This window comes from Arachis hypogaea, chromosome 16 (genome assembly GCF_003086295.3).
Source record: "Arachis hypogaea cultivar Tifrunner chromosome 16, arahy.Tifrunner.gnm2.J5K5, whole genome shotgun sequence".
Classification (NCBI taxonomy): domain Eukaryota; kingdom Viridiplantae; phylum Streptophyta; class Magnoliopsida; order Fabales; family Fabaceae; genus Arachis; species Arachis hypogaea.
The window spans coordinates 112,303,961-112,316,483 of NC_092051.1; the positions used below are offsets into that span (position 1 = coordinate 112,303,961).

Genomic DNA, 12,523 nt, shown 5'->3' on the forward strand with positions numbered 1-12,523 from the left:
ATAACCTCATACATTAATTAATATCCAAATTTAATTCTTACATTAATGTCTATTATAATATTTTTAAATTTTAAAAATTATTTTACCAAACATACTTATTGTAACTTATACTTATTGAAAGTCATTTTTAATTTAAGGGTTAAGTACTGAAATCGTCCTTAAGGTCTGGCGTGAAAATCAAAATCGTCCCCGACCTTTTTTTGTTATTAAAATCATCCTCAACGTTACAAAACGTTATAAAATCGTCCCTTTCTATTTTTTTTGGACCAAATTACCCTTAACTATTAATAAAAATAATATTAAAAAAAAAAATCCAACCCCCACCTACACCCAGATTTCTTCGTCTCTCCCTCCACCCCAAACCCCCTCCCTCACTCCCTCACTCTCTTCATCAAATCCCACTCCCTCACTCCCTCACCCCACTGCCACCGCCCCTGCGTCCCAACCCGCCGCCGCCGCCGCCCCTGCGTCCCAACCCGCCGCCACCCTTCGTTCTTCCTATTTTTGTTTTTTCTTTTTTTAATTTTTGAAGAACATATACATAATTGATAATTATTGTTCTTCTGCTTCTGATTTGCTGTTAATTTGTTTTGTGGGGTGATTGGGTGGATGGGTGAGAGATAAGGGGTGAGGGCTGAGGGGTGGGCTAAAGGGGTTGCGGGTTACGGGAGGCGGGAGGGGTGAGGTTTGAGGGGTGGGTGGTGAGGGAGTACGGGAGGGTGAGGGAGGGGGGAGGCGGGAGGGAGTGAGGGGGGAGGGGGGAGGGGGAGGGGTGGGAGGGGAGTACGGGAGGGTGATGGAGGGGGGAGGCGGGAGGGAGTTGAGGGAGGGGAGAAGGGTGGGAGGGGAGGGGAGGGGGGTGGTGTGGGCAGTGGGCTGAAGGGGTTACGGGTTACGGGAGGCAGGAGGGGTGAGGTTTGAGGGGTGGGAGGTGAAGGAGTGGGCTGAGGGAGGGGGAGGGTGAGGGAGTGAGGGAGGGGGTGGTGGGGGGGGGGAGTGGGCTGAGGGAGTACGGGAGGGTGAGGGAGGGGGGAGGGGGGAGGCGGGAGGGAGTGAGGGAGGGGGGAGGTGGGAGGAGAGGGGAGGGGAGGGGGTTGTTTTAATTTTTTAATATTATTTTTAATTATTTTTATTAATAATAAAGGATATGGTAAAAAAAATAAAATTGAAATGAAAAAGGACAATTTTATAACGTTTTGTAACGTTGAGGATGATTTTAATAACAAAAAAAGGTCGGGGACGATTTTGATTTTCACCCCAGACCTTAGGGACGATTTCAGTACTAAACCCTTAATTTAATTTTACCAAACATAAATATTACAACTTTTAAAAAATAAAAAGTTTGCCAAACCAAACATAAGCACTACACTTGCAAATCAATTTCAAATGCTAAAAAATAATTTAAAAAAAAGGGAGGGAGAGAAAGGGTTTGCAACTACATAGTCACAATTTCCTTTTCCTCGTTTGTTTTGAGCCTTCTTGACAAGGTCTAATCCATTTCGCTGCATTTCTGTAAGTACCAGCAACATCACAAACATATACAATTATACAAGAGTTAATACTCAAATTCGTCCCTAAAAGATACCTCGATCTCCATATTAGTCCCCGAAAGATAAAGTTAATCAAAAAAGTCCTTGAAAGATACACGACTAAATCAAGTTCGTCCTTCCGTCAAATCGCTTAATGACTTGGCTAACGTCTGCTGATATGTGACGTTAACTACCACGCTGGCAGAGAAGAAAAACGACGCCGTTTTAAGTGAATGCCCTGATAGTCATGTCGGCGTCGTTTTGTGGGCAGAACGGAGATTTTGTGGTTGGTTGGTTTTAAAATGTGTGAAGTGAAGCAGCAAGAGAGGAACGTGTGGAGATGGGTAAAGGCAACCCACAGAGAAGAAGCACCAGCGACGAGCTCCATACGGCGGCAAGGTTCGGTGATCTCGTCGCTGTTCAGATGATTTTGACTTCAAACCCTTTGGCTGTTAATTCCAGAGACAAGCATTCGAGAACACCATATCCTCCTCTCATTTATTATCACTACTAATTGCTAAAGGAACCCTAACACTCTGTTCGGTTCCCACAGTAAATTCTCCATTCAATTCGTTTGCTTTGAAGTTTATCTTGTTCTTCCCTGATGATAATTGAATCCATTGCACCGTGATTTTCTTCCTTTTCCTTTTTGACCTATCTGCATCGAATCGTGGATTAGCTTCCCTAATACCATTGTATTGGAATCTCTGTTGACTTATTGTTTATGCTTTTTATCTTTTTGTTGTATGAACAGAGTTGTGCTGCATGTTTTATCTGAAAATGATTTGGTACTTTGTTATGTGCTTAATGTGTAATGCCCTATGAACTTGTTATTATGGGGTAGGGTTGTTTTATTGGCGAGTAAAAATGGGGTGAAACTTTTCATGGAAGTGTTTGATGACTAAAATTACACATGGACTCATGAAGCTCATCAAAGAAAACTTTCACCCAATTTTTTCCCTCTAATTAAAGATACCCTAGGAAGAATTGGAAATAAGTAAGGATGTTTTATATAGGGTAAAATGAATTTGGTTTGTCTTGGAAATTATAACATTTCCACTTTGTTCCTTTGACAATTAGCTTTGGACCATAGACTTCATTTAGCAGCATTTGCTGGACATGCAGAGATAGTAAGTTATCTGTGCAAGAATAAGGCTAATGTTGGTGCTTCTGCTATGGATGACATGGCCGCAATACACTTTGCCACTCAGAAGGGGCATTTGGAAGTTGTTAAGGCTCTAGTTGCAGCTGGTGCATCCATCAAGGCTTGTACTCGCAAAGGCATGAATTCATTACACTACGCAGCTCAAGGTTCCCATCTAGAGCTTGTTAGGTACTTGGCCAAGAAAGGGGCGAGTCTTACTGCCAAGACAAGGGCAGGAAAGACTCCTTTGGATCTTGCTAACAATGAAGAAGTCCGCTCATTTCTGGAGGAATTCGAAAGATCAGCCAAGAACAGAGCATCTAGCAACAAAAATAAAGCTGAACAATCTGATCCAAAAGCATCCACGTTGGAATCAGAAGATAATTCAAGTGCCAAACAGCCTGCAGTGGCTGTCGATGAAGAAAATGGTGACGGAGAGAAGACAGAGACTAATGAGGATGACGAAAATAGTGATAGAGAGAAGAGGAAGGCTAACGAAGAGGATGCAAGAGAAGACTCATCACAATCAAAAAGGGCAAAAGTTAAGTTGAGCCATCTCCAAAGTTCAGATGATATCCAAGAAGAAGAAGAAGAAGACATGTAGGTTGGCAGAGGCATAGTGTAGTAGAACAACACACCACCACAACGGCCTCCATTTGTTGCCTCCATCGTCGCCCCAAACCAGCAATTTCAACACTAACCCAGGCATATGGCCCACTGATTGCTGAAGACGACATATTTATCGTCGAAATTAGGATTAGGTTTCAAACAATTAGGGACTGATTTGAACTGTTTTGCCAAACTTACCTTGTCAGCAATCGGTTATGACACTTTGGCCTCTTCCACGTTGGAAGCTAACGAAACACGTCAGCAGACGTTAGCCAAGTCACTAAGAGAATTGACGGAAGGATAAACGTGATTAACTTGGGTATTTTTCGGGGGCTCTTTTGATTAACTTTATCTTTCGGGGACTAATATGAAGATCGGGATATCTTTCAGGGACGAATTTGAGATTTAACTCACCAAAGTAAATTCATTTTATGAACTAGAATCCGAAAGCTAATCAAATTTCCACGAGAAGAGAAAGTTAGAAACAGATCAAGCGATGTTAGCTCGCGTGACTAGTAGAATTATGGCTGCTGAAAAATACAGAAATATTAATCTCATCACAAGGCACTGGCAGCAATATTATACAATCCTTTGATGGCCATTGCTATCATGAAGTGGTATTTTGATATTTCATCAGAAGAAAATGAAAAAGTGACGCGGGGTATTATTTTTGAATTGGTCAAATTTACACCAAGTTGCCACTCTCATTGGTCAAATCATAAAACTTTTTATCATGAAGCAATATTACTCTACTTAATGTGAGAATTCACCTGTCTTGTAACTGAAGTACTGAACTGAACTGAACTTTAACTGTATGGCATTGCAGTGCTTTATGTAGTCGCATCACGGCGGCAATTGCAGTCGTTTCATGTGCCTTTTACTGCAATTCTCAGCATTTCCAAAACAACTGCAACAGCAACCGCAACTGTAAGTGGCAGCATGCCTTGCGGTATTGGAGTCATCAGTTGGGTCAGCATAGGTAGTAAAAACATCTCTTTTAAAAATTGAATCAATCATAAGAATCTAGTTTGACCTAAAGACAACATGACATTGAATAATAAGCTCATACCTTCAGGCAAGAAGGGTCGGCTCCTGGACCAAGCATTCATGATAATAAGTTGTTTCTTCCCAGTGTCCCATAAGGACATTGCTCAGCAGCAGCAGCAACCACCTTTTTCCACTAGGGGCAGTCAACTACACGAAAATATAACACCACAGTGCCCTTTTATAAATCATATGAGTTTACACCATTTATATTTAAAATCTCTTTTAGATGCATTAGGATATTTAAAGTGCATAGGCACACAAACAGAATAACAAAAGCAGAATAAAAAGTTTATATTAGGATACAACTAAAAACTAACCATTTTGCAGCAAGAAACTACCTCCTTATCCACGCCTGAATGATTTTGGTCCATTAATCATGAAATCACTAATCATGCAAAAAAATTCTTTCACATGGCCTCTGCAACTTTCTCCATAGTCCATAATATTAAAATGACCTCTTCTCACAACTCTCCAAGAATGGAATCACCCAATCTCCTTCTCTTTTAACTCCTTCATCCGCTTTACATACCACACTGTTACCCCCTTTACTCGGTTCATCAAAATCTACCATTTGTTTTGTCTTCCTATGCTGCAACAACACAAGCTCCAACATGTTCCTCCGAGCAGTGTAAACAGGATTAGGCTCAATCAAACTCCCCTTCCTATATACCTCCCTAAGAATAACAGTCTGAGTTTTCCCCTTTGTGGATATGTAGAATATCCCAGGGTGCTTCAGCAACAACTCGCGCAGATTAACCTCGATTGCGAAATCCCTACGAAAATGCACCAAATGATCAACATGAACCATCTTCTCGACAGTCATGCTCAAAAGCTCGTGAAGAACAGCAACAGCTCTCTTCTCATACCGATCAATACCGCCCGAGTTTCTAACCCTTATGGCCTCTTTGCTCTCATAAGGCTTAGCATAAGGAAGCCTCTGCCAATTCTTCAATCTCTCTCTAAATCCTTTCTCAATCTTGAAACCTGTTGGGAGGTTAATTGGGAATGCAAACTTGGTCTCAAACTCACTCAACCATTTTTCAGTGTATTCTTTTTCTCTCCATTTCTCAACTTCAGCAACAACCCCAAATTCACCATTTTCACAAACCAATTCCACAACCTCCAAGCCAACCAACCTGAAGTCATCACTATGCTTTCCCAAAATTGAGTCTCGGAAATCATCAGGCAAACCAAGTTCCCTTTTAATCATCCTCAAAGCATGAACACGAAGTGTGCCATTCACTGACATCATAAGAAGCTGCTTCACCCTCTTCACAACCTCCAACTCATTTTTCCTCACAACAACACGTTCCATTAGGACCAGCTCCTTCATCTTCCTTGTGACCCTGCAACACGGGTTCTTCCTTACGGGGTGAAGGAACACCTCGAAAATGTGTGGGTACTTGCGGAGGAAGGAGCCAATAGGGATGTTGAGTCCAAGGATGTTCCTCCAGCGGGACATGAGCTGCAGGGAAACGAAGGTTCCACGCTTCCGGGAAGACATGAAGGTGTGGATTCCAAGGATGAGTCTGAGCTTGGACATGCAGGATACAAGGTTATCGAGGTGAGTGTCTCGAGCCTTGTCTTCTAAACGGGTTTGTGCAGAGATTGTTGGTTTCTTCCATCTTCTTTGGAGAAAGAGGAAATGGGTGAAAGGGTGAGAGTTTTGGTGTCTAAAGAAGCTTGACAACAGGTTCATGTCCTTTATTTAAGCGATGGAATTTGAAATAGCACAATGGCTTGCAATGATGCTTCTTACTTTTGGAACTTAGCTTGTGATGGCCTTCCCTCGAGTGTCGCCAACATAGCTAAGAAAATCCCAATGAATGTGGGAGAAAATAAGAATTGCAATCATATTTCACCAGACTCAGAATTAAAATACCAAACTGAGGATATAGTTAATGATTGATAAAAAAAAGTCACAAAAGACATTAGGTTGGGGTGCCAATGAAAATTTTATCAACAGCAAAACACCTGAATTTGGAACAGAGCCAAAACTTAAAACATGATGGTGAATATCATTAGCAACACAGGTATAATGAATTTGAGGCGTAATTAAAATCAAAATCCTTATCCAAAAGGACTGTAAGGCGAGAGTTGAATATGAGGCATAAAGAAATGGATTCTAGAGTATTACTAGAAACGCAATGTTAGACCTAAATCAAAACTAACTACTAAATCTACCAATTAACAAACAAATGAAAAACCTAAATTTCAAAACTAACTACAAAATCAGCCAATAAACTACCTAATTAAAATAATAAATTTTAAAACTAACTACTAAATCGTCTAATAAACTACCTGATTAAAAACCTAAATTTTAAAACTAATAAATCAGCCACTTAAACCAATTCTACTTATCTAGAATTTAAAAACCTAAATCAACTAATTACTATTAATAAATTAATTAATTATGTAAAGAAGAGCTGAAGATTAAACTCACTGGAGTGAAGACAGGGAAGTAGGAACTCACCACTCACAGCGAGTAGCAATTAGAGGCGGGATGACGACGGGACTGGCGAGCAGAGGACGGTGAAAGGATGAGAAGATGAAGGACAGACACCGGCGCTGTGAACCAGAAGCGACGAGGAGCTGACGACGACGTGAATGAGCGAGCAGAGATGCCGCCTGCTTCTGCCTGTGCCTTTGCATAGTTCTCAGAACCAAACCCTTGACGAGTCAAATTACTAGATTATTGATTCGACAAGTTGAACCGATTAACTTAATTTTATTTAAATACAAATATAAAATAGTTAATTTACAAATATTAAATTTATAATAATAAAAAATATATATCTTTACTAGCACATAGTAACAGTAATCAATTATCAATTTTTAAAAATAACTAATAAAAAAATTTCAATTTACATTAAACTTACATTAAAACAATTAAATAAAAGCAACAATTAAATATTAAATCTACATTAAAATAGATCAATCAATTATTGAGCTTCCGTTCAAATAACAATAATCAAGTATTAAAATCAAAGTTCTAAAAATCGGACTTGTCATCAAACTACTCTATTTACTGATTTATTAGTTTATTAGTTCAATCGATTTAACTGTGGTTTAACTGAAAAAATCATTTTATAATAAAATAATAAATAAATTATAAATAAAAATTATAAAACATAATTATAATCTAATATAAACATTAACATAGAGTTAAACCCCAAAATGGTCCCTAAGATTGGCGTCGTGCACTAAAATTGTCCGTCTCTGAGATTGACAAAAATGCGCCACGTTAGTCCCTGACCTATTTTTCATTAACAATGTGATAACATGGCTTGATGACCTAGGATGTTAGTGACACGTGTCACTCCATGATTTAGCCACGTTAGCCACGTGTAATGGTATGATGATGTGTTGACCAGTAAAACATTGCATACTAATGTGGATAATTGTGTCACGTGTCACAGTGCTATTTGGCCACGTGTCGCAACAGTATTCGTCTATGTGTCATCCATTATGTCATCATTGTAGATGTACCACATTAGTCCCTCACTTTGCGTTAAATGACTCATTTAGTCCTTGAAATTGAATGTCGTGCACCAAATTAGTCCCTTCACTTTTTTTTTCTCCTTTTTTTTTCTATTAATTCAAAGTTCTCAATATCTTTGAATCCATTAATTTCAATTCTATTTTTCACATATTTTTTAAATACAAGTGTTTTTTATAAAATATTTTTTCTCTTGTGGGTACTCGTAACCGCCGTCTTAGAGTTGACATAAAGATATTTCAAGCACCCCACTACCATCTCCGACCTCTTTTGTCTAGATTGAAGAGGTCGGAGATGGTAGTGAGGGCGCTTGAAGTGCCTTCAGTCTAGCCATTTTACACACAATGGAAACGTGTATTTTATAAGAACCGAAAAAAATATATATTTTAATTCTTAATTTCTTGTTAAAAACACATTTTTTTTATGAAAAATGTGTCTAATCAATCATATAATTCTTTTTTTTATAATAACATACTTATATATTACAAAATTTACTAATGTTAAATTATTATAGAAAAAAATTACTAAAATCTTAAAAAATTTTATAAAAACACTTGTATTTAAACGATATGTAAAAAAAGAATTTGGATCCTCTAAATTTTAAATTTGTACTTTAGAAGGTAAAATATAATCTTCTATCCTTGAATGGTTTCTCTCTCATATTTATTCTTGGTCCCACCTATAAAATAAATGGTGAGAGATCACACTTTACTCTCTAAAGTGAAATTCAAACTTTAGATAATCCAAAATCCGTGAAAAAATAAAATTGAAATTAGTGCATCCAAGATATTGAAAATTTTAAATTTTTAAAAAAATGAGAAAAAACTGGTGAAGGGACTAGTTTGGTACACGACATTCAATTTCAGGGACTAAAATGAGTCACTTAATGTAAAGTGAGGGGACTAATTTGGTACATCTATAATGATGACATAATAGATGACACATGGACGAATATTGTTGCGACACGTGGCTAAATAGCATTGTGACACGTAGCACAATCATCCACATTAGCATGCCATGTATCACTGGTCAACACATTATCATACCATTACACGTGGCCAAATCAGGAGTGACACGTGTCACTAACAGCCCACGTCATCAATCCATGTCATCACGCTGTTATTGAAAAATGGATCAGAAACTAATGTGGTGCATTTTTCTCAGCAAGTAAAGATAGTAGTTCAGGTATGTAACATGTGTAACACATAGTTATTAAAAATGGACCGGACCGGCCAGTTCGACCAAAAAACCAATGAACCGGATCCTATATTGGTCCGGTCCGATAATTAGACCGTATAAGACAAAGAACCAATAAAAACCAGTCCGACTGAACCGCTTGAATTTCAAAATTTCCTCACAATGAAAGAGATGGAGTTCAAACCCCCTACTCAACGAGAGAAATTGTAATAACCAAGGTTCTGAAAATCGAACCGGTCATTAAACCGCTCTAATTACTAATTTACTAGTTTATTGGTCCAACCGATTCAATAGTGGTTCAACTGAAATACCCGTTTTATAATAAAATAATAAATAAAATAACTAATAGCAAGGTTCCCAGATTAACTAACAAAACAACAACAACAACAACAACAACAACAAAGCCTTGTCCCACTAAATGGGGTCGGCTACATGAATCAAACGACGCCATTGTGCTCTGTCATGTGTCATGTCTACAGAGAGACCATTTACATGTAGATCTCGTTTGACCACCTCATGGATGGTCTTCTTAGGTCTTCCTCTGCCTTTCGCCCCTTGTCCATCTTCCATCTCATCCACCCTCCTGACTGGATGTTCTATTGGTCTTCTTATCACATGTCCAAACCACCTAAGACGCGATTCCACCATCTTTTCCACAATGGGTGCTACTCCAACTCTCTCCCTTATATCTTCATTCCTTATTTTATCCAATCACGTATGACCACTCATCCATCTCAACATCTTCATCTCTGCCACACTCAGCTTATGTTCGTGCTCCCCTTTAGCCGCCCAACACTCCGTACCATAAAGCATAGCCGGTCTTATAGCGGTGCAATAGAATTTACCTTTAAGTTTTAAAGGCACTTTTTTGTCGCATATAAAACCAGACGCACTCCGCCATTTTGACCACCCTGCTTGGATCCTATGATTTACATCCTGTTCAATCTCTCCATTATCCTGTATGATGCACCCAAGATACCTAAAACTTTTAACTTTTTGTAGGGTATTTTCTCCAATCTTCACCTCTATATTAGGGTTTTCCCTTCTCGGACTGAACTTACATTCCATATATTCCGTCTTGCTACGACTTATACGCAGACCATACACTTCTAAAGCTTCTCTCCATAATTCCAACTTCTTATTTAGGTCTTCCCTTGACTCTCCCATAAGGACGATATCATCGGCAAAAAGCATGCACCATGGCACAGGCTCTTGGATGTGCTTTGTGAGTACTTCCAAGACTAATATGAAAAAGGTATGGACTTAAGGATGATCCCTGGTGTAATCCTATACCAATAAAAAATTCCTCTGTCACACCACCTTGAGTCTTCGCACTAGTTGTGGCCCCATCATACATGTCTTTAATTGCACGAATATATGCGATCCTTACCCTCCTCTTTTCTAAAACCTTCCATAAGACCTCCCTTGGTACCCTATCATACGCTTTTTCCAAATCAATAAACACCATATGTAGATCCCTTTTATTACTACGATACCTCTCCATCATCCTTCTTAAAAGGTATACCGCTTCAGTGGTAGATCTGCCTAGCATGAATCCAAATTGGTTCTCTGTTACTTGTGTCTCTTTTCTCAACCTCCGTTCTATCACCCTTTCCCATAACTTCATGGTATGACTCATAAGCTTGATCCCTCTATAGTTTTCGTAACTTTGTATATCCCCCTTATTCTTGTAGATAGGTACCAAGGTGCTCTTTCTTCATTCATCAGACATCTTCTTTGACCTTAAAATCTCATTAAAAAGCTTGGTTAACTAATTGATGCCTTTTTTCTCCAAGACCCTTCCAAACCTCAATCGGGATATTATCAGGTCCTACTGCCCTACCATTTTTCATCTGCTTTAGAGCCTCTTTTACCTCGAAGTCTCGAATTCTTCGATAGTAGCCAAAGTTTTGATCTTCTTCCCTTGTGCATAATCGACCAAGGCTCGGAAGAGTCTTCTGTCCCTCATTAAATAACTCGTAGAAGTAGCTCTTCCACCTTTCCTTAATCTCCTCCTCTTGAGCCAACACCTCTCCATCCTTATCTTTTATGCACTTAACCTGATCCAAATCTCTCGTTCTTCTTTCACGGCTCTTTGCGATTCTATATATACTTTTTTCTCCTTCTTTTGTATCCAAAGACTGGTAGAGACCCTCATATGCTCTTGTTCTTGCTTCACTTACAGCCACTTTTGTCTCTTTCTTAGCTGCCTTATATTTTTTCTAGTTATCTGCGTTGAGGCATAAAGACCACTCTTTAAAGCACTCCCTTTTTATCTTTATCTTTTCTTGTACACTGGCATTCCACCACCAGGACTCCTTGTCTCTTGTTCCTATTCCTTTAGATTCACCAAAGCTTTTTTTTGCTGTTCTTCTAATAACTTCTGCCATTTTCCTCCACATCTCTTTCGCACTTCCATTTCCATCCCACTTTGCCTCTTCTCCTACCCGTCTTAGGAAGCTTCTTTGTTCCTCACCTTTCATCCGCCACCACCTCGTCCTTGGGTTCTTCGTATAATGTCTTTTCCTCAACTTTTGCCCAACGCGGAAATCCATGACGAGCACCCTATGTTGTGTTGTCAAACTCTCTCCCAGGATAATTTTACAATTAATGTAAAATTTCTGGTCGACTCTCCTCAACAGGAAGAAGTCGATTTGAGAGCTTGTCATGCCACTCTTATAGGTTATAAGATGTTCGTCTCTCTTTTTAAAACATGTATTTGCAATGAGAAGATCAAAGGTTAAGGAAAAGTCCAAAATAGTTTTACCCTCGGCATTGATCACCCCGAAACCATGGCCTCCGTGAATACTCCCATATCCAGTCACTTCTCTACCAACATGGCCATTTAAATCTCCTCCTAAGAAAATCTTATCTCCCAAAGGTATGTCTTGAACTAAACTCTCTAGATCCTCCCAAAACCTTATCTTGTGTTGTTCGTCCGAACCCACTTGCGGTGCATAGGCGCTAATCCCATGGAAAGCACCTCTCTCCACCACAAGTTTGATAGAGATGATCCGATCTCCCACCCTCTTGACATCCACTACGTCATTCTTCCACTGCTTATCCACAATTATTCCAACCCCATTCCTATTCTTCACATTTCCTGTATACCAAAGTTTGAAGTAAGAAGTATCCAACTCCCTAGCCTTCGCACCAACCCATTTTGTTTCTTGTAGGCACATAATGTTAATCTTCCTCCTTGTCATGGTGTCCACCACCTCCATGGACTTTTCTGTTAGAGTGTCTATGTTCCATGTCCCAAATAGATTAACTAACAAAAAATTATTCAAAATTTGTTACAATAAAAAATAAAACCATAAAAAGATGTGCTATCTTCTACATTCCAATCAAAGAAAATACCTGGTAATATGTTATTTTCCAAAGGAAAAAATAGAAAATAAATTAGAGAAAGAGCGAGAGACTATTCCATGCCACTGTTTCACAGTAACTTCACAACTGTTTTATTTGCAAAACAAAGTCATTCACGAACTAATACTA

At 39.0% G+C, this 12,523-nt stretch overlaps 2 protein-coding genes across 5 annotated transcripts; one reads left to right on the forward strand and one right to left on the reverse strand.

Moving 5' to 3' along the window:
- Positions 1 to 1,869: 1,869 nt before the first annotated feature.
- On the forward strand, positions 1,870 to 3,297 carry LOC112754656 (uncharacterized). Its single transcript, XM_025802359.3, has 2 exons — positions 1,870 to 2,014; positions 2,625 to 3,297. The coding sequence occupies exons 1-2, from the start codon at positions 1,870 to 1,872 to the stop codon at positions 3,275 to 3,277; spliced, it is 798 nt and encodes a 265-aa protein (XP_025658144.1). The 3' UTR covers positions 3,278 to 3,297.
- Positions 3,298 to 3,760: 463 nt separating this feature from the next.
- On the reverse strand, positions 3,761 to 7,044 carry LOC112754655 (protein ROOT PRIMORDIUM DEFECTIVE 1). Of its 4 annotated transcripts, none has more exons than XM_025802356.2 (4): positions 6,803 to 7,044; positions 4,647 to 6,137; positions 4,352 to 4,476; positions 3,761 to 4,225 (listed from the first exon to the last, which is right to left on the reverse strand). In XM_025802356.2, the coding sequence occupies exon 2, from the start codon at positions 6,026 to 6,028 to the stop codon at positions 4,775 to 4,777; it is 1,254 nt and encodes a 417-aa protein (XP_025658141.1). In that variant the 5' UTR covers positions 6,029 to 6,137; positions 6,803 to 7,044; the 3' UTR covers positions 3,761 to 4,225; positions 4,352 to 4,476; positions 4,647 to 4,774. The 4 variants fall into 4 exon arrangements, with proteins under 4 accessions (XP_025658141.1, XP_072077043.1, XP_025658143.1 ...); XM_072220942.1 differs by having other exon boundaries at positions 3,761 to 4,189; positions 4,668 to 6,137; positions 6,803 to 7,034; XM_025802358.2 differs by having other exon boundaries at positions 4,668 to 6,137; positions 6,803 to 7,034.
- Positions 7,045 to 12,523: the final 5,479 nt, after the last annotated feature.